Source organism: Ochotona princeps, chromosome 13 (assembly GCF_030435755.1).
Source record: "Ochotona princeps isolate mOchPri1 chromosome 13, mOchPri1.hap1, whole genome shotgun sequence".
Classification (NCBI taxonomy): domain Eukaryota; kingdom Metazoa; phylum Chordata; class Mammalia; order Lagomorpha; family Ochotonidae; genus Ochotona; species Ochotona princeps.
The window spans coordinates 47,748,409-47,775,853 of NC_080844.1; the positions used below are offsets into that span (position 1 = coordinate 47,748,409).

The following is a 27,445-nucleotide window of genomic DNA, read 5'->3' on the forward strand; positions in this document are numbered from 1 at the left end:
GCTCCCCCTCTTAATCCAGCTTAGCAGTCACCCCAACTCTCCTGTGAGAATTATTACTCAATCTGTCTTTTTAAGGACCTCTATTCACCATAAAGATTTTTAAAAAATCTTTTCTTTACTAGAGTGAAATTTCTTGTGGATGAGATGACAGCTTGTGTCTCCCACGATGCAAGGCACTTATTAGACAGACACCAGATAATAGTTGTCAAATTAAATAGAATTACCCAGCTGAGTTAATGCAGAATTTGAAAGAGCTAAACAAAAAGATACAAAAAAGTTGTAAAAAAAAATCATAAAATTGTAGCTGGGCTCTTTATTTAGGACTATTTCAGCTCAAGTTTTAAGACTTCATTCAAAATACTCTTTCTCGAGAACCTTTCTCAGGTGAAAGGCCAGGTGTATGATATAAATTATCTATGATTTTCAGATAAAAAATTGGATCCCATAGAGAAACTGAGGAATTGGAAAAAGCACTCAAGAAGGAAAAAAAAAAATGAACATTTAACCAGCATATTTTTGAATAGTAATCTATTATTTTTATTTCTTTTTATTTGCTACACTTTTCTGGATAAAAATAACCTACATTGCTTTTTAGTTAAACACAAAAGATAACTTTTCTGTGATCGTTTATTTGTTCTGTCCTGCAGCTGACAGTCTAATGAGGCATAGCTATAACAAGCACCAAAGAATTCCAGAGTTTAAAGGGCATATAATCTTATCTCCCAGCCAGAGCAGAAATTCCTTCAAGCTGAGTCTTACAATATTTAAAATGGTTGTATTTGTTATCCACATTGTGCCAGGCAATGATTCCAACCAGTTTGTTCCCTAAGATCAAACAATACTTCTATGAAAGAATGCTCAACAATTAGGTCTAGGGACAATGATATGCAAATACACATAATTATTAAGAATTCCTTCCTGCCCAGCAGGCTCTTTGTTTACCAGTTCTATTACTGTATTTGTACTGACTTGCCAAAGACCACATTAACCCCACCAGGCTTCAGTGTTCCCAGCAGTAAAATGGAAGGTTGAGGCTAAGACAGAAAGACAAATTCTTTGCCAAAAGATTTAGGAGGAGGAGACTGGAGAGATTTGAAACAAACAAAAGAGGCAGGCTTTCTTTTTTTTTTTTCCTTTTAAAGATTTATTCATTTTATTACAGCCAGATATACACAGAGGAGGAGAGACAGAGAGGAAGACCTTCCGTCCGATGATTCACTCCCCAAGTGAGCCGCAACGGGCCGGTGCTGCGCCGATCCGATGCTGGGAACCAGGAACCTCTTCCGGGTCTCTCATGCGGGTGCAGGGTCCGAATGCATTGCTTTCCCAGGCCACAAGCAGGGAGCTGGATGGGAAGTGGAGCTGCCGGGATTAGAACCAGCGCCCATATGGGATCCCGGGGCTTTCAAGGCGAGGACTTTAGCCGCTAGGCCATGCCGCCAGGCCCGAGGCAGGCTTTCTTTTGAAGGCAGGGTTTCTGGGGGTTCTTAATTTTTTTTTTTTTAATTTAGTTTTACTTTTCATCTCATCTAGCCTCAAATACTTTGACACCATTCCTTCGTAAAGCTATATTTGGGAAGAAGTCTCCTGGGTTTCTTTTAGCTATTTTGCAATCACTCATTTATAATACTACCTTTCAGAATAGTTAAAATTCGAATTCTGAGATCCTCAGGGGGCTGATGATATAAAATGAAGAACAGGAAAATACAGGAATTCCTGATTGGATGTTAAAAAAAAAAGGTTTCATTATCCTTTACAATAAATCCTAAAACAACCGGAATGCATCAAAGTAGTACATTGACTGTACTAACATCCTCACCTGCATGATCCACTGGTGAAGACATTGTGATAAAGATCTGCTTCTAGGGCCCGGCGGCGTGGCCTAGCGGCTAAAGTGCTTGCCTTGAACGCACCAGGATCCCATATGGGCACCGGTTCTAATCCCGGCAGCTCCACTTCCCATCCAGCTCCCTGCTTGTGGCCTGGGAAAGCAGTCGAGGAAGGCCCAATGCATTGGGACCCTGCACCCGCGTGGGAGACCCAGAAGAGGTTCCTGGTTCCCGGCTTCGGATTGGCGCAGCACCGGCCCGTTGCGGCTCACTTGGGGAGTGAATCATCGGACGGAAGATCTTTCTCTCTGTCTCTCCTCCTCTGTGTATATCTGACTGTAATAAAAAAAATGAATAAATCTTTAAAAAAAAAGATCTGCTTCTAAGCTTGATGTTTTGGGTTTCCTCTCATGTGTCTCTACTTCTAAAAGAAAAATCACGAAGTAGGGAAACTGCTTTCTACAGGCTTAGATTTTGACACAGCTCACTCACTGTATTCGAAGCTGCATAATTCAGGGGAATTTTTAATTTCTTTTTTTTTAAGGTTTATTTTTATTGCAAAGTCAAATATACAGAGAGGAGGAGAGACAGGAAGATCTTCCGATGATTCACTCCCCAAGTGACTGCAACGGCTTGTGCTGCGCTGATCTGAAGTCAGGAGTTAGGTCTCCCACGCGGGTGGGTGCAGGAAACCAAGACCTTGGACCGTCCTCCACTGCTTTCCCAGGCCACAAGCAGGGAGCTGGATTTGAAGTGGAGCTGCCGGGATTAGAACCAGCGCCCTTATGGGATCCAGGCACTTTCAAGGTGAGGACTTTAGCTGCTAGGCCACCAATTTTAATTTCTTAAATGAAAGGGAGAGAACAAAGCACAGAGGAGAAAGCATTTATCCTAACTAGAGACACATTTACTAATCCAAACGTCCAGAATACTATACTACTTCACTTCTAATTAGGAAAGAGTAACTTCACATGTTTCCCTTTAGGTAAAGTTCTGGGGAAACAGAAAGTTGTGCTAATACCTTCTTGGAGTGAGGTGCTAAGTGTCATTTCAAGCATGGTCCAGGGATGCAACTGCAGCACAGCAGGCTACTAATCCACCCATGGAGGACAGGGGCTCACCGGATTACAGGTGAGCTAAAGAGGCCTGAGGACATTTATAGATAGCAGGATTCTGTCTGAAAGGTATCAGGCAAGCAGAGTAAGCCTGTGAGTGTTCTGCAATTCCATCCCATTGACACCCGAACTTAAATGCCAAATGATGGGAGACAGCCATTAGACGATATCATTTATTATGGGGTTGAGTTTTGTAGTATAAATGTGAACTTTCAAAGTTTTATACTTGGCCAAAATATTGATTCATTGTAGGTCATGCTACTAAACAGCCCCAAGTACAACAGAAAGTAAAACAGATGTGGTAAGTATGTAGGATTCACATGCCTACAACATTAAACAAACAGGAATTTCAGTAAATTGTACATCGTTTATCATTAGCATGGGTGTTTACAAGTTATATGCACCCTGATAGGCCGCAAGGCATTTATATTCACTTTGCTACAAACAAATGATGAATAGATGCGCCATGGCCTATAGACATTTTATCTGCCTCAAACTCAGCTTAAACTCAAGTACCAGCACAGGCATGCTACACTGACCTAAGATGACAATACAAACCAGGTCATTCAAAGCAGAGTAGCGTGGTGGAGGACAACAGGAAAATGTATCCTGGAAAATATGTGTGGCTGAGAGTAGCTAACATGTAAATATCAAAATTACTAAGCCAACTTCCAAAGACCTACCCTCTCCAATGACTAGCTCAGAAAGGGAAAAAAAAAATCTCATGAAAATTTTGTCTTCTTTCTTATCACCTCTCTACTAAATAAACACAAGGTCTTCCAGGCGGCACCTCAGGCAGGAGGAACCCCACTGCATCAGCGGGTTAGAATTTCACACCTGTGTTCAGCTTCCCCTCCAAGTGCACAGAACCCAGGGCACCAGTCCACTGACAGAATGCGAACAGGGATAGTTATCCCCCCAGGAAAAATGTCACAGGGTTAAATGAAGTGGCACATATAAAGCATGGCACATGGGAGCCACTCCAAACAGTAGTTGTGGTTTTTATTGTTTTTCTCTCCTTTTGACTGACCAGTTTCAGACCAGCACACATAAACACTGCCAGGAACAAACTTTCAGTGGGGAACACGCTTGACAACTACCACAAGCTCCATCAGGGTGGAAAGCAATCCCTAAACAATTACTCAATGAAGTCACACTTTAAGTAACTGTCATCTTAGTACTTCTTCAAGAACTTGGGATTATAAGGCAGGCTAATGTGGCTAACTGCTCAGAAAAGTCAATAGTAGTTGCACTAATCTATATACATATATACACACACACACACATATATATATATGTCAGTCATCACTGAAGTTAAAATCTTCTTTTTTCTCACTTTTCAATTGTACAATTAACCATGGGGACTCCTGGGATACCAGATGTGACACACTTAATTACACCACTGACCGTTTAAATTCAGTGTTCTATTTCCAACCCTAAGAATAACTCATTCTTTCAGAAATAGAAAAAAAAATGTATTGGGGGAACCAGATAAAGGACCCAGAATAATTTGGCCTAATTTCTTATTGTTCATTTTAAGAAAAAAGTAAAAGACCACAAATTTATTCTGATTGTTGACAAACACTGTATACACTCTGCCAATTTGTGTACAGTGCCAACTTGCACCTGGAAACATAGAGTAGTGGATAATGTATTGTGGGCCATAATTATAAACAAAACAGTCATGAAACGACACAGTCCACTTCACTGATAAACCGGGTAAAGTTAGCCAACTCTCATGTGTCTCTCTGAAAAGACAACTCTCATTCTCTGGGGCTTGGCACGTCTTTTTTGTTTCCATTTGTTACTTTCTGTGTAAATATTTATGTTTGCACTTATGGTGAGAAAGAAAATATGGCCTTTAAATGGACAGCTCATGTATCAATGATGAATAAGAAGAAAACACACTTGCAAAAATCTGTTTTGCCTGAGGTTTAAAAAGCTACAAACATAACAAGAATGAAATGTGATTGGCAACCTCAAATCAAACAGTTTTACATTGGGAACAATATGAGGATGTAAAACCAATCGATTTTTTTTCTATCAGAATTTACTCATTGGGCAATCAGACCAAAGGAAAATATGAACAGGTGGCTTTTCTTCTTAAACTCATAGTAATGTTGCAACATTTTGAAAAGGGGGCAGGATGGAAAACTGTAAATTTTGCTACAGGCTCTTAGCACTTGGTAAAGCAACCAGGGTGCTCTGAAAGCTTTAACAAATTGTTTTTCTTTCTGTGACTAGCTAAACAAACAAAAAATTCACTCAGTTTCGTGCTAACTCCCTCCAAGTAATGAAGGGTCGGTCCAATCTGTCTGTCACACAGACCGAGAAAGGTTTGTCCCACTGACATTCGTTCTCCAGTTTAAATTCCCTCCCTCATCATTTGGTGTGGAAGGGTTAAAGTTTGGAGATCCCACGTGGGGATTAAGACCTCTGGTCTCGGTGTAGCCACCTGCAACAGGTTTCGAAGGAAATGCTAGCGGCCAGCAAGCTAATCTGTCTGCATCCACACAGAGTAAGGATTGAACGAAACATCCGTCATCCACAACCGGATCTTGTTGTGGATACATAGCTCGCGATGGCAGAAGCTCGCCCCGCCACGCAGACACCCAGGGATGTGTGGTGCATCCCTTCCAAGTGCTCCTCTTTGTGTCTGGGACTCGACCCCACCGGGGACCCGCCCGCCGCCCAGAACCGGACAGCCTACTGCACCCTGCTGACGTGGGGCCCACCTTCTCCGCGCTGCGGCCCGGGACCCCGTCCTGCAGCGCGAGGAGGCCGAGTCCAGGGGAGATCCAACCGTGCGTGCGGAGGCGGCTCTCCGCGGCGCCTCCGACCCGCCCTCCACCCGGTCCCCGGGGAGCTGATGGAGCCTGGGCTTCATACCAGGCCAGCCACGAACTCCGCCAGCCCCATCCCCAGGCCTCGGACCCGTCGCAAACCCGCCTTCCTCCCCAAATCCAGGCCTCCCTTCAGGGCCCACCTTCGGGCTTCCCGCCGTCCCCCAAAGCTAATCCAGAGCCCACACTGCAGCCTGAGCGCCTTCCCATCTCCTCCTTGGCTTTCAGCGCAGTGCCCCGCCCTGGGCCTGGGAGCTGAGGGGAGGTGTGTGTGTGTGTGTGTGTGCGCGCTTGTGTGTGGCGATCGGCCGGGTGCAGAGGGGCCCGGGTCCCCACACTCACCATCCTCCCGCCGAATCCCTCCTCCTCCTCCTGCAGCCTCCCCCGTTACCAGGGGCAACTGCCGCGGCGCCGCCCCCGACGTCCCTCGCACGCACAGCGGAGGAGCAAAGCCGCCGTATGGGGCGGGGTCCGGCTCCGCTTTCCCCAAAGTGCGCAAGCGCGCCCCTGCGCGGGCGGGCTGCGGGAGGGGCTGGAGACCCAGGGAATGGCGAAAACTCGCCCACGTGGCTGGCGGGAGCCTCCTGGTGCGTGATTGGTCGAGAGGAGGGGCGTGGGCGGGCGAGGAGGCGGGTCCTGGGGCCCGACAGGCGGAGCATCCGTGCCGGATTCCAGCGGCGAGTTACACCTGCTGACAGCTGGCTCAGCGCATCCTCTTCCGACCAGGTAAGGGGTCTTGAAGAGGAGGCTGCTCCCCATCCCCCGCGTCTTACCTCCAAGTCACCGCATCTTGGGAAGGGGCTGGGTTTCTGTCCTTGCTGCCACGAGGGCGGGACTGCTACCTGCAGAAGCCACGTGGTTCGCTCAAGGAGTGGCCTAACGCTGCCCCCTAATGCAGACCCCACCTACCGGGTCCGCATTGCCTCCGAGCGCGGCCGGGGGTCAGGGGGGATTCTGGGCTGTGCATCCACCTCCACAGCGCTGTGTCCGAGTCAGGCCGGGAGGAGGGCGTTCAGAGGGCCTGGGGCAGCCTCAGGATTGGTCCTGCCCAGCGAGCTGACAGCAGGGATGAGGGTGTTTTGGCATTGTGAATCTCATGGAGGCCCAAATGGGCCTGAACTTCCATCCAAGGAAGAGAGAGGTGGGTTCCCTTTCGGTAGGGTGCGGCAGGGGTGGACCCGTTGCTGGACGCCCGTCCGTGGACAGTGCCCTCGTGGAAGTTTCATCTTTCCCAGTGAACACTGGCTTTCACCTCGGAGTTTATTACCTCCTCGCAACTCTAGGAACTGCTTGTTCTAGAGACCGAGTCAGGACTTGGGCTGGCTTGTAAACACGGTTTACACTGCTTACCAATTGCTCTTAAATGCTTTTCCAGACAGGAGGGACAAAATGCTTGTATGTGTGATGTAAGCCAAGAGCATTGCAAGATCTGATAAAGTCTGAAAGCAGATGATAAATCTTGGAGGTTTGCTGATGTGTGTGTGTGTGCACGCACGTGCACGTGCCTACAATGCCTGTTGCAGGTCCTAGTAAGGGTTATGTGAATTAGGAATATTATGTGTCGAGTACATAGAGAATTGCCTGGCACAAAGGAAGCACTATCTTTCTAAGGGCTATTTCTTTCCTTCTGTTCTCTTTCTTTCTTATTAAGAGACAGAGAAAGAACTCCCAACTGTTGGTTCACTCCCTAAATGCCCAGGATGGCCCTGGACCAAGTAGAAGCCAGAAGCTAGGAGTTCAGCCTAAGTTTCCTACTTTGGGGACAGGGACCCCCCCCTTACATGAGCCAGCAGGGCTGACTCCCAGCAAGCTGAATTGATCAGGAGCCAGAGCTGGCTTCTGAGCCTCTAGGCTAAATGTCCTCCTCCCACCTCCACCCCCCGTGGGGTCAGTGATCAATAATTCCATGAAGGCTTTTGGACTTTGCCTTATTTCTACCATCAGGCCTTTCAGCCTAACTGAGATCATCAGAATCAAAGGAGATTTTTCCTGTGTGGTCTTTATACATTCATCTCAAGTGATTTTGGGGGGTTTTGTTGTATCTGAAAGCCAGAGAAGCAGAATAGAGAAGTCTTCTTTCTGCTGATTCTATCTCCAAGTGTCCATAACAGCTGGGCTGGGGCAGGGTAAAGCCAGAGCCATGATTCAGTGGCTTCTCCATGTGAGAGACACAGACCCAAGTCCCTGAGATGTCCCTGCTGCCTCCCAGGGTGCCCATTGGTAAGGCACTGACTGGTATTAGAAGCAAAGTGGGGAATTGAACTCAGGGTCTGATATGGAATGTGGGCATCCCAGATCCCAGTGCTAAATTCCATTCCTAAAATATTTTCAAAACATCTGGGACCAGTGTTTTGGCGAGGTGTATAACCACTGCCTATGATGCCAGCATCTCATATGGACACTTGTTCAAATCCTGGCTGTTCTACTTCCAATCCAGTTCCCTGTTAATGGTGAGGAAAAGCATCAGAGGATGGCCCAAAGTGGGCCCTTGCTTCCCATGTAGGAGATCCAAATGAAGCCCCGGCTCTTCGCTTTGGCCTGGCCCAGGCCCGGCTATTGCAGCCACCTGGGTGGAGTGAATCAGAGAACGGAAGATCTCTCTCCACCTCTCCCTTTCTTTCTGTAACTCTGACTTTCAAATAAATAGGTAAATCTTTCTTCTTCTTTTTTTTTTTTTCAAGAGAAATCTGCTGCTTGCATAGCAGCTTCCAAGTTTGCGAACTAATGCTTCATTCAAAACCTCGACCTAGGAGGTGCCAGATGGGTGGTGTTTGAGATCCTGCACCCCAGTGACCTGCCCATCTCTTGGTGGCTGGCTTTTTTGGGAGAAAAGCTAGGCTGATTTCTTTTCCCGGTTGTCTGGTGCGTGATGTCATGGGAACCAGGTATCAGATGGGTTTCTGAAAGCCGGTTCCGGGGCTGTCCATTTGATTGCTGCTCCCGTGGTCCATCTGGTTCTAGGCAACACTGACAGGAATCCATGTCCATCTCAGCGGCCTTTTGTCTGACTTTGGAACCGCAGGCTGCCTTGAATCAGTGTGAATACCAACAGTGCTTATTTTTTTGCCCCCTTTGTGGGACCCCCCCCACAGGGTCATCTTGGCCCCTGGTCCCCCTTTTGGGGGGACACCAAAGGCCTATTCTCCCTGGACGTCCACACTGTTAGCCAGAGACAGCTGTAAATGGGCTTCTTCCCCTCGTGTTTTCTCACGCTCGCCCTCTCCTTCCCTGCGTTCCTTTCTTCCTTTCCCCCTTTCCCAGGGCATACAATTGGGCTGTGGTGGCAGGGGTCCAGGATGGGTGACTCTGACTGCCACAAGTCCCTAGTGCAGGGATGTGTGTGCCACCATGCTTGCCATGCTAACTCAACCAGCATGAACCTTTCTTGATTCCTCTCTTATAAAGACCTTGGCTGCTGGCTTTTTTTCTCAGCTGTGTCAGTCTCCAAAGCTACAGGGGTGATATTAGTCAACCTCTGTTTATATTTCCACTGATTCCAGCAGAAGTAGGGCCTGTCAGCCTTTTCTAGGGAGAGCTAGGTGTGTCTTGTGTGGAAAGAGAATAACTGCAGAAGAGGACTTGGAGGCCACATATGTTCTTAGCACAGACAGGGAAGGTGATTTGCAACTTCATGATAAGAGAACCTGCTCTTACTGTGTGTCCTAGGCGGGTTGTCACTTTGACTTCAGAGGGGTGCTCAAAGAACCCAGGAGTAGGTTGAAATGCATTTCCTGCAGGCAGTAAACATTTGTAGAGGGCATGTGAGATTTGCCACAGGAAACACTACAGACGCAGTCCTGATGCTCCTGAACCAAGCAGTTTTCTGGGAAAGGCAGACTTCAAACCAACAGCTGTAAACGGTGGTGACAGCCTGGCAAGCTGGGAAGGACAGGCTGCACATGGGTGGGGTTGGGCGAGGGGTGTGCCAAAAAGACATGCGTGGGCCCGGCGCTGTGGCCTAGCAGCTAAAGTCCTCGCCTTGAACACGCCGGGATCCCATATGGGTGCCTCTAATCCCGGCAGCTCCACTTCCCATCCAGCTCCCTGCTTGTGGCCTGGGAAAGCAGTCAAGGACAGCCCAAAGCTTTGGGACCCCGGTTCCAGGTTCCCAGCTTCGGATCGGCGCAGCACCGGCCCGTTGCGGCTCACTTGGGGAGTGAATCATCGGACGGAAGATCTTCCTCTCTGTGTCTCCTCTCTGTATATCTGACTTTGTAATAAAAAGAAATAAATGTTTAAAAAAAAAAAGTGTGCCCTCAAGGAGGTGGGGAACCGCTGCTGCAGGCACACAGTGGAGCTGGGTGAAATGTTCTAGACCAAGACTTGAGACTCTTTTTTTTTTTTTTAATCTTGGTAGTTTATATAAAATAGGGACTGCTCCGTTTCTGTCCTGACCTCAGTGAAGAAGGTGAAGGTTCATAGGTCTGGTACCGTGGCCTAGCGGCTAAAGTCCTTGCCTTAAACACACCAGGATCCCATATGGGCTCCGGTTCTAATCCCGGCAGCTCCACTTCCCACCCAGCTCCCTGCTTATGGCCTGAGAAAGCTGTCAAGGACGGCCCAAAGCCTTGGGACCCTGCACCCATGTGGGAGATTCGGAAGAGCTCCCAGCTCCTAGCTTCGGGTCGGCACAGCACCAGCCGTTGTGGTCACTTGGGGAGTGAACCATCGGACAGGAGATCTCTGTTTCTGCTCCTCTCTCTATATATCTGACTTTGTAATAAAAATAAATAAATCTTAAAAAAAAAAAGCAAAGGTTCTTGCATCATTTTAGCAAATGCTCCCTGAATGAGAGCCAGGATTTTGCAATGACAAGCTGCAGATGGGCGGCAGTTGGGGTGTGTGTATGTGTGTGTGTGTGTGTGTGTTGAGGGGAGCTGAGCAGAGCACAACATCTTGCTCAGTCAGGCTGTCCCCTGCACATGTGAATGTAGGGCTGTGTAAGCCAAAGCTTAGTAGTTTACTGGCCAGCCAGACTCCTAACTTCGTGTAGAGTCCAGGAAAGTGATTTCTTTTTCTCCTCCTCATAATTCACTTGGAACTGAGATCTATGTCTTTGGTCTGTGTTTTTGTTGTTGTTGTTTGTTTTTACATTTATTTATCTTTATTGGAAAGGCAGATCAGATTTATGGAGAGAAGGAGAGACAGAAAGTTCTTCCATCCACTGGTTCACTCCCCAAATAGCCACCATAGCCAGAGCTGAGCTGATCTGATCAAGAGCCAGGAGCTTCTTCCAGGTCTCCACGTGGGTGCAGGGTCCCAAGGCTTTGGGCCATCTTCCATTGCTTTTCTAAGTCGTAAGCAGGGACTGGATGGGAAGTGTAGCAGTCAGGATATGAACACATGCAAGGTAAGGTTTTAGCCATTGAGCCATCATGCCAGACCTTTTATTTTTTTTTTTGTAAGATTTTTTTTTATTGCAAAGTCAGATACATATAGAGGAGGAGAGACAAAGAGGAAGATCTTCTGTCCGATGATTCACTTCTCAAGTGACCGCAATGGCTAGTGCTGCGCTGATCCAAAGCCAGGAGCCAGGAACCTCCTCCAGGTCTCCCACATGGGTGCAGGGTCTCAAGGCTTTGGGCCGTCCTTGACTGCTTTTCTGGGCCATGAGCAGGGAGCTGGATGGGAAGTGGAGTTGCCGGGATTAGAACTGGCGCCCATATGGGATCCTGGTGCATTCAAGGCGAGGACTTTAGCCACTAGGCCACGGCGCCAGGTGCAGGTGGTAGTTTAACAAGCCATACCACAGCACCCCATAGCTTCTCCACACTTGATCTTAGCCAAAAGGCCGAGAAGCGATTCCCCATAGCTTCTCTTGATGAATGCCCTTTCGTCACTACTCTGCAGAATATTCACAGTTGGATGGATTTTGCAAAGTGGAAATTTCTGCTGTGTTTGCATGGAGAAACTGAGCATGGCGTGGCCTTAGAAGTACAGCTGCCACAAACATGGCTGGGAATAGAAGCCGGTTCTTGTTTGAACTTTTATCCTTTGGGATTTGAGTCAGCCTATGGGAGGCCGAGTGGAGTGGGAGGGGGTGGAAAGCGGAGTTTTGGCAGTGGACGCTTGCTGTCTGCCTTTGGACTTGGGCATAAGTTGGAGCTTCCGTAGGAGCCTCAGGGCCAGGCAGGGGTGCGAAGAGCACTGTGCCTGGCGCTCTTGCTGTCCTTCTCCATCTCTGCAGTTTCCTCTTCTCTCAGGTGACTTGGCCTTAGCATGTCAGTGTCCTCAAGTCCCTCGCACCCTAACCAAGCATCTGAAAAGTGGGAGCATGTGTTTAGCCTAATGCTCAAGATGCCCAGGTCCTGCGTCAGAGTTCTCGGGTTTTAATCCCAGTTCTGGCTCCTGACTGCAGCTTCCTTGCCTCATATCGTAGTGATGTTACGGTTTTTGCTTTGTTAGATTTATGTATTTTGAAGATGTAGCAAAAGAAAGAAAGGGAGGGAGAGAGAGAGGGAAGGGATCTTGCATCAGTCCCCAACTGGCTGCCGCAACCAGATCTGGGGCAGGTCGAAGCCAGGAACTCCCTGTTAGTCTCCCACAAGAATGGCTAGCAAGCTACCTCCTACAGTGCCAGCATCCCATGTGGGTGCCACTGGTTCAAGACCCAGCTGCTCCGCTTGCAATCTAGCTCCTTGCTAAGGTACCTGGGAGAGCAGCAGAGAATGACTCAAGTGCTTGAAGCACTGCACCCACGTGGGAGACCTGGAGGAAGCTCCTGGCACCTGGCTTTAGCTGGACCAGGCCTCACCTGCTGCAGCCATTGGGATGTAAACTAGCAGATGGAAGATTGTGTGTGTGTGTGTGTGTGTGTGTGTGTGTGTAACTCTGCCTTTTAAATAAATAAATAAACCTTTAAAAAGAGAGAAATGGCCATCTCTGTGATGGAAACTGGGTCTTACTCAGCAAAGACTTGAATAACTTGTGCTAGGCATTGAGATAACACTTAAGGTGATAATGGCAGGAAAAAAAATAGAGCTCATAGAGAAGTAATAGAAGAATCCCTAAAAGTTATTTTTTTAAAAGAATTATTTATTTTTATTGGAAAGTCAGATATGCAGAAAGAAGGAAGAGAGACAGAGAGGAAGATCTTCAGTCTGATGATTCACTACCCAAGTGTCCGCAATGGCCAGAGTTGAGCCGATCCGAAGCCAGGAGCCTCTTCCTGGTCTCCCTTGCAGGTGCAGGATCCCAAGGCCCTGGGCTGCCCTCAACTCCCTTCCCAGGCCACAAACAGGGAGTTGGATGGGAAGCGGGGCAGTGGAACTAGAACCAGCGCCCATATGGGCTCCCAGTACATGCCAGGTGAGGACCTATGTTACTAGGGTACTGCACTGGGCCCTGAAATTTATTTTTTAAAAAAGATGTACTTATTTGAAGGGTAGGGTTACAGATATAAGAGAAGGGGAGAAAAAGGGATAAATCTTCCATTGTTGGTTCACCACCCAAATGGCCACAACAGTCACATCCAAGTTAGGCACCATTAGGGCCTCCAACATGGGCATAGGGGCCCAAGCACTTGGCTCTTCTTCCACTGCTCTCCCAGACACATTAGCAGGGAGGTGGATTGGAAGTGGAGCAGTGGGGACTCAAAGCAGCGCCAATATGGTTTGCCAGTGCTGCATGGGGTAGCTGAACCTGCTATACCACAGTGCTGGGCTCTGAAAAAAAAAAAAAAAAAGGCAAATAGGTGTTATTTAGTGAAAAGGGGATGGCAAAGCACCTGGCCAGGGAACAGCATTTGGAGAGGGCCTGGGACAGGAGACAGCCTGTGCCATTGAAGAAAAGACCAGGGTACTTGGAACTCAACAGAGGAAAATCCACCTGTTTTTCTGTACTCAGTCTTAGCACCTGTTACCCAGGCAAGACGCCCTGGGTTTACTCTCAGTGCTTGTGTTGCTTCCCCATGGGTAGGCTAATCAGGACTCTGAGAATTCCTTCTCTGGGGTGCTGTCAGCTATAGCACACAGGTACCTTCTTCGTACACAAGTCTAGGTGCGTCCACGAAGGCCGTTATAGATGTAATGTCACCCCTAAGTGGTCGGCTTTAAGTTAATCAAAAGGGTGATTATGTTGGGTGACCTGACTTAATCACATGGAAGCCCTTTAAATGAGGGCCAGCTCTCCCCTACCCCTCCTTGAGTCTGAGGCTCAGACCCCCGCTCCACGGGGCTTCCCTTGCCCCCAGGATCATCTCTGTCCCGCTGCCTGCCCTGCTGATGTCTGGCCTGCTCTGCCAGTGCCACAGCCACATAGGCCAGACCGCTCACTCCCTGGGGAGTCCTCGTCTGTACACTGGTCAGTGTTACTCGTCAGTTACGTGTGTAATGGACGAAGATACATGCGATCTACCGATTGTGCTTCTCCGATGGAGCCCTCACAGGTAAAATACCCAGTGGCTTACAGATCCCTGATGCAGCTTCATTAAGAGGCTTTCTCAGGGAGCTGTGTGGGGATGTGGAGGTTAAGCCGTTGCCTGTGACACCCAGCATCCCATGTGGCAGCACTGGCTTGAGGCCCAGCAGCTCTCTGGTAATGAACCTAGGAGAGCAGTGGGAGATGACCCAAGTCATTTATTCGCTGCCACTAACGTGGGAGACCAGGATAGAGTCCTGAGCTGCTGGCTTTCGTCTGGACCAGACCAATGAATGGGAGATTCTCTCTCTCTCTCTCTGTCAAATAAATAGGTTAAGTCTTAAAAATAAGAAAAGGTGTGGGTGGGCATTTGACACCATAGTTAAGAGGCCTTTTGGGGTGAGAGTGTTGGATTCAAGCCCCAGCTTTGCTCCTGATTCCAGCCTTGGCTGATGCTCACCCAGTGCTTTCTGGCCCTTGGCTTCAGGCTAGCCCAGCCTTGGCTGTGGCTGGCTTTAGGGGAGTGGAACGGTGGGTATGAGATCTCTCTCTCTCTTTCTGCCTTTTGAATAAAGAAAAAGTTAATAAAAATGGAAATAAGTAAATAAAGTACAAAATAAAATATTTAAAAATTTTTGGTCCCTCTTCTGGGTGCATCTGGATTCATTTAAGCCTGACCTTTTTCTTATTTACTTACTTTTTTTTAAGGTTTATTTATTTTTATTGGAAAGTCAGATATACAGAGAGGAGGAAAGAGGAAGATCTTCTGTTTGCTGGTTCACTCCCCAAGTGGCTGCAGTGGCCAGAGCTGAGCCAATCCAAAGCCAGGAGCCCAGAGCCTCTTCTGGATATCCCACACAGGTGCAGGGTCACAAAGCTTTGGGCTGTCCTTAACTGCTTTCCTAGGCCACAGTATGGAGCCGGATGGGAAGTGGGGCTGCCGACACATGAACTGGTGCCCACATTGGATCCCAGCGCATGCAAGGTGAGGACCTTAGCCAGTAAGCTACCATGCTGGGCCCACTTTCTTTTTTAAAGATTTATTTGTTTTTCTGAAAGGCAGAGTGACACAAAGAGAGAGAGAGAGAAGTCTCCTGTATGCTGGCTTTCTCCCCAAATGGCTACAGCAGCCAGAATTAGACCAGGCCAAAGCCAGGAACCAGGAACTTCATCCTGGTCTCTATTCTTGGGCTTTCTTCTGCTGCCAAGAACTTCTGAGTTCTTTGGCCTTTTCCTGCTGCCTTCCCAAGCACATTGCTAGAAACTGGATTGGCACATTAGCAGGCAGCTGGGACCCAAACCAACACCCTAATAGGAGATGCTTATATCTTTTTTTTTTTCATTTTTTTCTTCTTTATTTTTGACAATCTTTACATAGATAGGGCACAAAGGTTCGAGAGCTACAGGAAAGTGGATAATTCTATTATTTCCACATTTTTTTTTCCTGTATCTGGGGTAAAAGGGAAGATAAAGGGAGAAACCCCACCCAGTCTCCCACCCATCCCAGGTCCTTGATATGGTGCTTGCTCCGAGGGTCTTGCTCACGTGGTTTTGATAGTTCAACAGTTATGAATTGCTGCCAATCTTGCTATTCCAAGCACGATGAGGTCGCTGTAGAATCTGCTGATTGACATAATCCACCTTAAAGTCTCTATTTGCCCAGTTTTTCACTGCCAACATATGGGGTAGTTGATTGTTTTGTTCTGTCCTCTGTTGTGGTGCCAGGTATCCTCTTCAGGTTCCAATAGACTGCCATATCCTCCATGTGCACCTGGTTATGCTCTCCGCTGCTCGGTCTGAGCCTCTTAGGCTCGGCTCTGGCACTTGCACTCCATGGCCGACCATGGAACCTGTACTTCTTTTCATGGTTAGGGTTCTGAGTCCTGCAGTTCGATTGCGAAGATCCCAAAAGAAACTTTGTCTGAGGTACTCCCAGACCAGATTCTTGTGTGTACTTGCAAGTACAGGGTCCAGAAGAGCCCATCGCCCCAGTCAGCTTACGCATATGTTGGTGGTTGCAATTGCTGGGTCAGTTTTGTTTCCAGTCCTGTCTTCCACTGGAACCAATGGGTGTTAGATGCTTGTATCTTACACGAGGCTTAACCTCTTGGGCCACAACACTTTGTCTCCCTTTTGACTTATTTAAGAGGCAGAGTGCATACACACGCACATAGAGGATAATCTTCCATCCACTGGCTCATTCCCCATATGCTAGGCCTGCTCACATAGGTGACAGAAATACAAATACTTGGGCCATCAGCTACTGCCTCCCAAGTGTGCTAGCAGGAAGCAGGATCAAGTGCATGAAGCAGGCAGAACTTGAACCAGGTACTCTCATGTGGGAAGTGTCAGCCTAACGTGCTGCCCTGAGCCCCACCTTTTCTTTTTTTTTTTTTTAAGATTTATTTTATTTTTATTACAAAGTCAGATATACTGAGAGGAGGAGAGAGAGACAGGAAGTGGAGCCGCCGGGATTAGAACCAGCGGCCATATGGGATCAAGGCGAGGACCTTAGCCACTAGGCCACGCTGCAGAGCCCCCCACCTCTTCTTGCTTGGATTTCTCCCACCCCACCCCAAATGATTGTCGTATGGTTGCCCCAGGGTGTCCTTTCTAAACTGCACATCCGAGCTTGGTACTCTTTTTCATTTCAAAGGCAGAGAGGGAGAAAGAGAGCTTCCCTCTGTGGGTTCACTCCCCAAATAGCCAGGGCTGAGCCAGGCCAAAAGCAGGAGGCCGGAACACTACCTGGGTCTCCCACAGAAGCCCTAATAGTCAAGCCATCAACTGCTGCTTCTCGGGGTGAGGTTAGCAGGGAACCGGGTCAGAAGCTGAGATTCCGTCTCAGGCACTCTGGTAGGCAGATGTTGCAAGCTGCAGCTTATCCCCACAGTGCCACAGTACTTTCCCATATCAATCATCTTAAAGTGCTTTAGGAACTTTCTGAAGATTTTAGACAATTTAAAAGCTTTAGTATTGATATACATATACATATATATAATGGATATATATATATATAATGGATGTATATATATATCTCTCTCCATTTTCTCTTTTTTTTTTTTTAAAGATTTATTCATTTTATTACAGCCAGATATACACAGAGGAGGAGAGACAGAGAGGAAGATCTTCCGTCCGATGATTCACTCCCCAAGTGAGCCGCAACGGGCCGATGCGCGCCAATCTGATGCTGGGAACCAGGAACCTCCTCCGGGTCTCCCACGCAGGTGCAGTGTCCCAATGCATTGGGCCGTCCTCAATTGCTTTCCCAGGCCACAGGCAGGGAGCTGGATGGTAAGTGGAGCTGCCGGGATTAGAACCGGCGCCCATATGGGATCCTGGCATGTTCAAGGCGAGGTCTTTAGCTGCTACACTATCGTGCCGGGGACTTTAGCCGCTAGGCCACGCCGCCAGGCCCTGGACCTCAAGTTTAAAGTAACTGTGACTGGGCCCGGCACGATAGTGTAGCAGCTAAAGACCTCGCCTTGAACGTGCCAGGATCCCATATGGGCACCGGTTCTAATCCCAAGGCCCCACTTCCCATTCAGCTTCCTGCTTGTGGCCTGGGAAAGCAGTCGAGGACGGCCCAAAGCCTTGGGACCCTGCACCTGCGTGGGAGACCCGGAAGAGGTTCCAGGTTCCCAGCTTCGGATCGGCGTGTACCGGCCCGTTGTGGCTCACTTGGGGAGTGAATCATCGGACGGAAGATCTTCCTCTCTGTCTCTCCTCCTCTGTGTATATCTGGCTGTAATAAAATGAATAAATCTTTAAAAAAATAAAATAAAATAAACTTGAGGTCCAGCAAGTTCCAACATTCCCATCCCATCTGAATTTGGACCCACTGCTTGGTCTGTCCCTCCAGGCTGTGCTTTTTGCCTTTTGGTATACTTTGTACTTTGTTTTGTTGACAGGTGGGCGTGACATACCTTGAGTGTGAATGTTGGTGTTTATCTGGCCAGGAGTCAGGCTGCGTTTACTGAGCTGCCGCCATGGGTTCCAAAGGCTAGTGTTTACTCCAGCATCCTTGCCTTCATCTCTCCTGTTATCTTTGGGGTTCCACAGATGTCTGGGAAGTGTAGTTCCCCCTGCCCATATGGCGGTAAGGTTGGGAGGACCCTCATCTGAAGACCTGTAGTGAAGTCCCTGGGACCTGGCACTTCCTGAGTGCTTCTTGCCGCCCCTCAGCCCCTGTAGGTGAGTCAGGAGGACTGGACTGATCAAGCCCAGAATGCCTAGGCTCTGATAAACTCATATCCTTTGAGGGCAGACCTGATTAAGAAGAAGAAAGTTGGGGGCCCGGCGCTGCGGCCTAGTGGCTAAAGTACTCACCTTGAACGCGCCAGGATCCCATATGGGTGCCGGTTCTGATCCCGGCAGCCCCACTTCCCATCCAGCTCCCTGCTTGTGGCCTGGAAAAGCAGTCGAGGACGGCCCAAAGCCTTGGGACCCTGCACCTGTGTGGGAGACCTGGAGGAAGTTCCTGGCTCCTGGCTTCAGATCAGCACAGCACCGGCTGTTGCGCTCACTTGGGGAGTGAATCATTGGACAGAAGATCTTTCTCTCCGTCTCTCCTTCTCTCTGTGTATCTGACTTTGTAATGAAAAATAAAATAAATGTTTAAAAAAAAAAAGGAAGAAGAAGAAAGTGGGGCCCGGCACAATAGCCTCTAGTGGCTAAATTCTTACCTTGCATGCTGGGGATCCCATATGGGCACCGGTTCTAATCCCGGCAGCTCCACTTCCCATCCAGCTCCCTGCTTGAGGCCTCTGAAGGCAGTGGAGGATGACCCAAAGCCTTGGGACCCTGCACCTGCGTGGGAAACCTGGAAGAAGCTCCTGGCTCCTGCCTCTTGGCTTTGGAGCAGCTCAGCTCTGGGCTTTGGCAGCCACTTGGGGAATGAACCAGCGGATGGAGGAACTTTCTGTCTGTATCTCTTCTCTCTGTAAATATTACTTTCCAATAAAAATAAATTTTTTAAAAAAGAAAGGGTTCTGAATATTTTTACTTATTCATTTTCAAAAAGATGTATTTATTCAGTTGAAAGGTAGAGCAAGAGAGATTGGGGGAGAGAGGGATCTTCCATCTACTGGTTCACTCCCCAAATGGTTGCAAAAGCCAGGAACCAGGATCTGTGTCCAGGTCTCCCACATGAGTGGCAGGGACCCACCAGGGCCAACTCTCACTGTTTTCTCAGGCACATTAGCAAGGTACTGGATTGGAAGTGGAGCAGCCAGGATGTGAACCTGTGCTCAGATGTGGGATGTCAGCATCACGAGCTGCAGCTTGGTGTGCTGTGCCTCAACACTGCCCTCCTGCTGTATTTCCCAGTGGCTCCTGGTACTGGAGAGGGGCATATAGCACGTACAGTTGCTCTTGTACCCACTTAGGCTCAGAGCTCGCCACCGACAGCCTTGGGAAGCTCCTGCTACTCTCTCCCACAGCCCTGGTCAGCAGCAGGCACTCCAGACACTCCCTGGCTCAGTCTGGTGCCCATTTCCTGCAACACTCCCTAGCTGTGGCAGGAGATGTCCATTGGCTGGGGAAGTAGGAGGCCATGGCAGTGGGGGAGGGAAGGCTTTTGGCTGGGGTGCAGGAGGGGAAGCCTCCCCCTTTCTCTGTCCCTTCCATCCAGATCCTTGAGGGCGAGCACCATGGCCGGCTTTAATATCGACACACCCCGTTGGGACCAGCGCACGTTCCTAGGCAGGGTGAAACACTTCTTCAACATCACGGACCCTCGCACTGTCTTTGTGCCAGAGCAGGAGCTGGACTGGGCCAAGGTCATGGTGGAGAAGAGCAGGTGAGTGGTCAAGGGAAGAGGAGGGGCAAGGTGGTAGGTGGCATCGATGAGATCCTCCAGGGAGGGGGCGATCACTGCAGCTGAAGGGATGGGCAGAGATCTCTGGAAGGGCGGGAGGCAGCTGGCTGGGAGTTAGGTGGGTGGTAATTGTCTACTTACCTACCTGGGTGGCAGGATGGGGGCCACGCCCCCAGGCACCCAAGTGGAGCAGCTGCTGTACGCCAAGAAACTGTACGACTCTGCCTTCCACCCTGACACCGGGGAGAAGATGAACGTCATCGGGCGGATGTCCTTCCAGGTGCCCGGCGGCATGATCATCACCGGCTTCATGCTGCAGTTCTACAGGTGGGCCGGGGGAAGCCAGGCTGCAGAAGGGGCGGCCAGCTGTGCCTTCTCTGTCCAGCGCTTACCAGGCGCCACGTGTCAGTTCTTGGCAGGGGTTGCCGCCACTCGCCCACCCCACCCCCGCAGCCGACGGACGCGGACGTGCCTTTGTTGTGTCCATTTCATACGTGAACCGCTGAGACACTTGTCCAAGTTCACATGCTAGTACACAGCAGATTGGCTGTCTGTCCTCACCTCAAACAATGCTTCTCCCACAACCGAACTTAACAGTTTAATCAGTAACATCCACGTAGAACACAGCAAAACCCTTTTCCTCAGCAGCTGGCTCCCAGCTCCTCAGCAGCTGGCTCCCCTGCTCCCAGCCTCCTCCCACCCATGTACACACTGGGTCATTTATCAAGCTGCATCTTGGGCCAGGTGTTGAAGGCACACATGCTAGACTCCCCCAGCCAGGAGCTCCCAGTTCTGCTGAGGAGTCCAAACAGTGAATGGTTTTTGTCATGCTTGGGGGAGCAGGGAGCACCAGATGAAGACCTCTGTCTCTGGAATGGGTGGGACACCATCCAGAAGGTTCCAGGGGGGAAGTGGTTTATTGCGCAGCAGGGTTTTTGCCATAGATGGGAGGAAGAATATCCCAGAGGGGCAGGAGACGACATCCTCCTCTTCCTCCTGGCCTCCCTTCCTGACAGGACAATGCCAGCAGTGATCTTCTGGCAGTGGGTGAACCAGTCCTTCAATGCCTTAGTCAACTACACCAACAGGAACGCCGCATGCCCCACGTCACTCAGGTAGGGGACCTAGGCGGGGCCCATCATCCTGCTTCCTAGGGTCAGCCCTTCAGAGCTGGCAGGGGACCAGGTCACCCCTTTCTGGGAGGGTCTGGGAGTGCATTCCTCCTTTCTACAAAGACTTCCTGTTAGGTGCCAGGCGCATTCTGGGTGCTGGCGGGGTCCCCGTTCTGGAGGGGGTTTGAATGTCTCTTAAGAAAACAAGTACAGTAGTCCTGGTGGGGGCGGGGGTCTCTGCTGTTGGGGACAGATACAGGGTGACAGTACAGAGAGTAGGTGAAAGGCAGCCGAGCTCCCTGAGGGACAGGACTGAGTCTGGGGAGGGGGCTCCGGGCAGGGAGCTGTGACAGACTGTGCAGGCTCTGGGACAGGGAAGAGCTGGGTGTGTTGAAGGTCTGGGAGGGAGGCCAAGGGGGTGGAGGCATTGTGAGTCAAGGGGAGAGGGGCCCAGAAGTGGCTGGGGCAGATCATGTGGTTTTCAGGCCTGAAGCCTCCTTCCTTGGCCTCACTTTGGCAAACAGAGCTCTTCACTCCTAAGCACCTCTTTCTTCCGCTAGGCAGATGGCCCTCGCCTACTTCACAGCGACAACCGCAGCTGTGGCCACTGCGGTGGGCATGAACTCATTGACCAAGGTAGGATGCAGGGCTGTTGTGTGCCAGGTGACCACATGGGGGCAGCAGAGTCTAGGTATCAGGGCGCTGTCCTGGGTTGGGTCCTTCCTTCCCAGGCCTTCGTAGGAGTTTGGGCCTTGCAGATTGGATTTCCAGGTGCAGGAGCAGTGGTTTCTAGTCTCTGAGTCCCCTCCAGTGTCCCGAGAGCCTGAACCCCTCCTGTTATCCTTGCTCCACACCTCACAGAGAGCCCCGCCCTTGGTGAGCCGCTGGGTGCCCTTTGCCGCCGTGGCGGCTGCCAACTGTGTCAACATCCCCATGATGCGACAGCAGTGAGTACAGAGACCCCCTTTCTCCCTGCACACCGTAAGGCTAGCAGGGAACGGGCATGGGACCAAGGCCAAGGGTGTGGTTTTGGGGGAGTGAGGCTGCTGGCTGAGCTCCTGAGACATTGCCCATGGGTGGGAAGGGGGTGGCATGTGAATGTCCTAGGTATCCTTCCCCCCTAACAGTGGGCAGCCCAGGAGACCAAGTAGCCCTTCCAGTGAAACTGGGGTCAAGTTGTGAACTCCACCTGCGTCCTAGGCCCTGGAGCTACTGACTTACAGAGGGGAGAGTGAACCAGAGCCAGGCAGCTGAAGATGGCCCAGAGCCAAGATGCCTTGAAGGGAGCCAGGGCAGGCGGGTTGCAGGCAGCTAGTGCTAAGCTTTGCAGCAGGGAAGTGGAGGCACCTGAGGTGTCTCAGGCACCTCAGGACGGCACCTGGGACATGACAAACACCACTCTGGGGTCGGTATGTCCTCGTTTGCTTGGGATGGCTGTGATGGAGTGGGTCCCAGTAGCCCTCCCAGAAAGCCTGCCACCAAGCCCAGATGGGTGTACGTTTCATCCTATCTCCTTTCCCTGCCCGCTGCAATGCTGAATGTGGCCCAGCCACCATCACCCTGGCCTCAGTCCAGTGCCATCGAGACCTGGCCTGTGGTGTAGCAGTAGGGGAGCCATTGTCTGTGGAGTGCTGGTTGTGTGTCACGTGGCCCCGCTGGCTGTTCTGCAGCCATCACTGCATCTGATCCTCACCAGACCCTAGGGAGAGGGTACTGGGATTATCCTCTCTTGGCAGCAAGGGAGACTGAGGCCCTAGGAGGGGGAAGGGCCATGCTCCGGGTCACACACACACACACACGAGTGTGCATCCAGGAAGCACCCAGGCAGCCTGGGCCTGGGGCCAGCTCCCTCTCAGCCACTGGCCTAGATTGCTTCTGAGATAGCTGCCACTGGAGGGCAGAAGGAAGGTCAACGGGCCAGGCTGCGGGAGGCAGCGGCTTCCTGTGCTCTGGAGCCCTGGCTATGGTCTGCTGTGAGTCACGTGGCTTGCAGGCTTCTGGCAACACGTTCCCCACATCCAGTACCTTCTGTCTGTGTTTAGGGAACTCATCCAGGGCATCTCTGTGAAGGACAAGAACCACAATGAGCTTGGCTTTTCCCGGGTGAGTGGAGGCCTTCCCCTGACCCAGGAGGAGGGGGTTCCGGCTCAGACCGTGACCGCTCTGAGTGAGCAGAGCAGGCCCAGGCCCAGGGGCAGAACCCAGAAACCTCCCCTCTGTCCCCTCCGTGACTGCCCTTCAATTTCACCTTATAGTTCTCTGTTCACAATAGGTCTGTTAGGACCTTGCCCTGAAGCCATGGTAGACCTGGCTGGGTGGGTGAGGGTCTTGTGAGTGTCCCTCACATGGCCTTCACCGGCTCACGCTTGGCCCTGACCTTGTCACTGACCCCACCCTGCAGTGCAGTAGTTGAGTAGTTTCTGACAACTCCTTCCTTCCTGTCCTCAGAGAGCTGCGGCAGTGGGCATCAGCCAGGTGGTGATTTCCCGGATTGCCATGGCTGCCCCTGGCATGAGTAAGATGGGGAAGCCCTTCCATCCCGGTGTGGGTGGAGAAACTGCTTCCAGGGGCGCACGACATGCATGCGCTGGGGCTTGGGACGGCCATGCCTCCGCACTCTCCCACTCTCTGCCCATGTGACAAGGACTTCCTGGGGCATCAGTCCCTGTTGGGCCTCCAGGAGAGGGGGGATGGGATGGGGGACACCCCCAGGCCTCCCCAGCAGCTGTGTTCTCTTCCAGTCTTGTTGCCAGTTGCCATGGAAAGATTGGAGAAACTGCATTTCATGAAGGTATATAGGTTTTCTGTCTTGCAGTGCCCCTGCCAGGAGCCCCCCGAGCCACCCCTACGCCTGACCCTCCCTGCCCTGCTGCCAGCCTCATGATCTCCCTCAAGCAGCTCCCAGGGATCCCCCAACCTGGGTTCCTCTGTCCTGCTGCTCTGTGGTAGGGTGGGCAGGTGTGGGTTCCCCTAGGGGTAGGCAAGTCCAGAATGTGTCTCTCTTGTTTCTGTACAGAGAGTCAAGGTCCTGCACGCCCCGTTGCAGGTGCTGCTGGCCGGGTGCTTGTGAGTACTGGGTGGCGATGGCTTGGGCTCTGTGGTGACTGGGAACCCACGGTCTGTCTTCTCGTACAGTGGAGAGTGTGCGTTCCCTTGCCTGACTCTTAACAGTGGCCTGGCTTAAGCGTGAGCATTTAACCTCATGGTGAAGATACTCACATCCCATATCCGAGTACTGGGCTCTGTACCCTCCTCCAGCCCCTGACTCCAGCCTCTTGCTGGTGCAGACCCTGGGAGGCAGTGGTGTGTGCTCCAGGAATTGGGTCCCTGCCCACCATGTGGGAGACTCCCATTGAGTTTAGGCCTTCCAGCTTAGGCTATTGTGGACATTGGCAGAGCAAACCAATGGATACAGATCTCTTTCTCCCCACCCCTCTTCCCCCACTCTCTCTAGTAAATTTTAAAATATAACTCATTTTTGAAGTGGCCAAGCTCAGAATTCTCATGGCCCATGTACAGGGCTCTGCATCACCTTTGGTGAAGGCTCGCAAGGCTGTGTACACACATTCAGGGGGAAATCAGTGGTCTCCTGCCCCTCTTACAACAAAGCTACAGCAGCATTAGAGAAGGGACAGGGCTGAGGAAGCTTCGAGAAGGGACCAGGCAACCAGCCCTGCGCAGGAGGAAGAAGCCACAAGTGCCGTCCTGTCAGCCTGGTGACAGGACAGGTACTGGCTTTAATCACACCTTGGGAGGCCACAGGGCTGACCCTGGGCTGGCCTTGAGTTAAGGCTTCCATCTGTCACTTCACTCAGCAGTCTCAGCCCTAGAGACACATATGTACTCTCCATCTCCTTTCACAAATGAAGGAACTCAGGCTTAGGTGAAGAAAGAAAAGAACGTGCCCAAAGGTCTGTGGCTGCTGGTAGCTGTGGAGGTGAGATCTGGCCTCTGATAGGCTCACATCACTCGTCCCAGCTTCTGCAGATTGCCAGGTGCTGACTGAGTCATTACCTGGACCGCTGCCTTCCAGGTGTTACCCAGGAGTCCTGCCGTTCCCCTGCCCAGCAGGCACTGCCGTTCTTTCCTGGCTGGCTCAGAGGCTGTTTGCACAAGGTTGCACACAGCTCGCAGGTGGCAGAGCTGGGATACAAAGGCAGGTCTGTCTGAGTCCCAGATCTTGTGAGGCATTTCAGCCCCACCACGGTCCTGAGAATTTTCTAGAAATAATGACTGTCGAGCTCTACTCCAGCCCTACTGAGTCTGCAGAGTGGACTTCCAAGCTCCCCTGGCCATTTGTGGGTGCTCAGAGAAGGTACTCAGGCTCCATTCCTCGATGTGTGCCAGCAGCGTGGGTGGCCAGCAACTGCCATGCTGGGCCTAGGAATGCACACCGGCGCTCCTTGCCTTGCCACACACCTGTGGGAGCTCATGTTCTGCCCCTCAGCTTGATTCTCTTCTTCATCTGCTGGGACACAGGACATGGGGTGTGGGCTGGGGTGGGAGAACAGAAGGGGTTCCAGTTTTGTCCCCCTACCAGAAAGTTTCCTGGCACTCCTGAAACAGGGGAGGCATTGGAGGAGGAGGACCACAGGGCCAGCTGGGAGGGCAGGCCAGGGGTACGGGCAACTCTCCTTCCCTGGGGAGCCTGGGGGAGGGGGCTTTGGGGCCAGGAGGGAATGTGCCCGAATGCTTTGGTTTCCTCTTCCTTTGCAGCCTCATCTTCATGGTGCCAGTGGCGTGTGGGCTCTTCCCCCAGGAATGGTACGAGCTGATCATGTCTCCCTTGCTTTATAGAACGCTGGAACTGCCTGCTTGTCCAGAGGGGAGAGGGAGGGTGCAGCTGGGACGGTGATTGTCCAAGGCCAGGTTCCCATCAACCTAAACTGTGGGCCTCTTCATCTGGGGAGGGACCAACAGAACCCTCTCCGGGGGCCAGGGGAAGCCGTGGGGCAGGGGGTCGGGGAGCAAGGGCTGTCTTGGAGAGAAGGTGTGCTATCTACAGGAGACTTCCTTTCCCTGCCAGCTGGGTTAGTGAGTAGTTCTCCCTAACTGTAGCTGGTTTCTAAAGTCCAATAAGGGAACTGATATAGATTCTGACTTAGGTTTGCCAGTGTGTTGGCAACTTGAACGTCACCTCTTCTGTGTGTCCTTATTGGGGTGGGGGAAGGAGAGGGAAAGGAGGCCTGCTCCCTGCCTGGAATGGAAAGGTGTGGTCAGGTGCAGCTTGCTCAGCCTCTGCTGTCTCCCTGCTGCGGTTCAATGCTAGCTGTGTGGTCGTCTGCCAGACATCTCCTGGCTCCTCATCTGGTGGGAAGGATGGCAGTGTGAGCCAAAGAGGATGGAGGTCAGGCCTGGAAATCATCCTGGTTGTAAAAATCAGGAAGGCCTCCTTGGAGGTGGCATCTGGATTGGACTTGATCCCGGGATAACTGGCTGCTTGTCGCAGACAGCGTGTTTGTGACCCTCTTCTTGATCTCTTCCCAGTGAACTCTCAGCTTCCTATCTGGAGCCAGAGCTCCGAGACACCATCCGGGCCAAGTACGGAGAGCACGTGCCTTATGTCTACTTCAACAAGGGTCTCTAAATGCCCCATACGCCAGCCAGGACCAGCCTAAGCCCGTATTCACCAGCTGTGCCTTAGCCACTGGGCACCTGTGTCATTTCTACTCTGCGGGGTGGGTGGGTGGGTGGGTGCGCAGGAGAACAACCCCTCCTGGCACCTGGCTTGTGGGACTCCTCTAGGGGATGACAGGGGAAGAAAGGACCAAAGCCCCATCCTGCTTCTGCCTCACCCTGGCCCCCTGGAGCCCAGTGGGGAGGCCCTCTCAAGGAAGCTGCTGGCACCTGTAGCAGATGGTCAAGGAACCATGAGGAAAGCCTGAGGAACAACCCTTGGGACCCAGAGAACTCCTCTCCTTTCTCCTTTGGCGTTTCTTCCTTGTTCCCTCCTAAGCAGAGACGCCTGGCCCATGCCATTACTCCAGGCCAGGTGCAGAAGGGCTGCGGAAGGAGTCTGTATCTCCCCCACAGCCGGCCCCTTGTACTTGCCCCATGCTGTTCCCTGTCGCCTGTGATCAGAACACCACTGGGGGTGGGGGGATGCTGCTGACCTTGAGCCTGGCAGGCACCCAGGAGTTACTGTGTTCACAAGGAACACAAAGTTCCTTGTCTGTTGAGGCTGACTTTGTTCCGCCTCCAAATCATGTCTGAATCTTTTCCCGGGCAGGCTAATTTCTGTTGCAGGTGGAGGTTGTCTTTTTCTCCGGTCTCCTAGCTCTGTTTAACAAAGATAAAGCCACTCACTGTGAGTGAAAAGGATGTAGGTAAGCATTAATCACACATTTTAATAGGGCTCATTTCCTGCCTG

General features: G+C 51.1%; 2 protein-coding genes across 2 annotated transcripts in view; one reads left to right on the forward strand and one right to left on the reverse strand.

Moving 5' to 3' along the window:
• ARL3 (ADP ribosylation factor like GTPase 3) overlaps window positions 1-6,284 on the reverse strand; it is a 37,088-nt gene extending 30,804 nt beyond the window's left edge. The window contains exon 1 of the mRNA XM_058671734.1: window positions 6,130-6,284. Coding sequence (XP_058527717.1) covers window positions 6,130-6,132 — 3 coding nt within the window. The 5' untranslated portion in view covers window positions 6,133-6,284. The remainder of the gene's footprint in view (window positions 1-6,129) is intronic.
• Window positions 6,285-6,868: 584 nt separating this feature from the next.
• Window positions 6,869-26,947, forward strand: SFXN2 (sideroflexin 2). Its single transcript, XM_004579898.2, has 12 exons — window positions 6,869-6,928; window positions 19,778-19,945; window positions 20,120-20,290; window positions 20,980-21,078; window positions 21,636-21,711; window positions 21,937-22,022; window positions 23,118-23,178; window positions 23,524-23,590; window positions 23,817-23,866; window positions 24,092-24,141; window positions 25,792-25,839; window positions 26,563-26,947. The coding sequence occupies exons 2-12, from the start codon at window positions 19,797-19,799 to the stop codon at window positions 26,660-26,662; spliced, it is 957 nt and encodes a 318-aa protein (XP_004579955.2). The 5' UTR covers window positions 6,869-6,928; window positions 19,778-19,796; the 3' UTR covers window positions 26,663-26,947.
• Window positions 26,948-27,445: the final 498 nt, after the last annotated feature.

Coding starts and splice junctions, on each gene's coding strand:
- SFXN2 (XM_004579898.2), top strand. CDS start 19,797: ATGGCCGGCTTTAATATCGACACACCCCGTTGGGACCAGCGCACGTTC. Junction 19,946..20,119: donor GTCATGGTGGAGAAGAGCAG/GTGAGTGGTCAA, acceptor CCTGGGTGGCAG/GATGGGGGCCACGCCCCCAG. Junction 23,867..24,091: donor AGAAACTGCATTTCATGAAG/GTATATAGGTTT, acceptor GTTTCTGTACAG/AGAGTCAAGGTCCTGCACGC.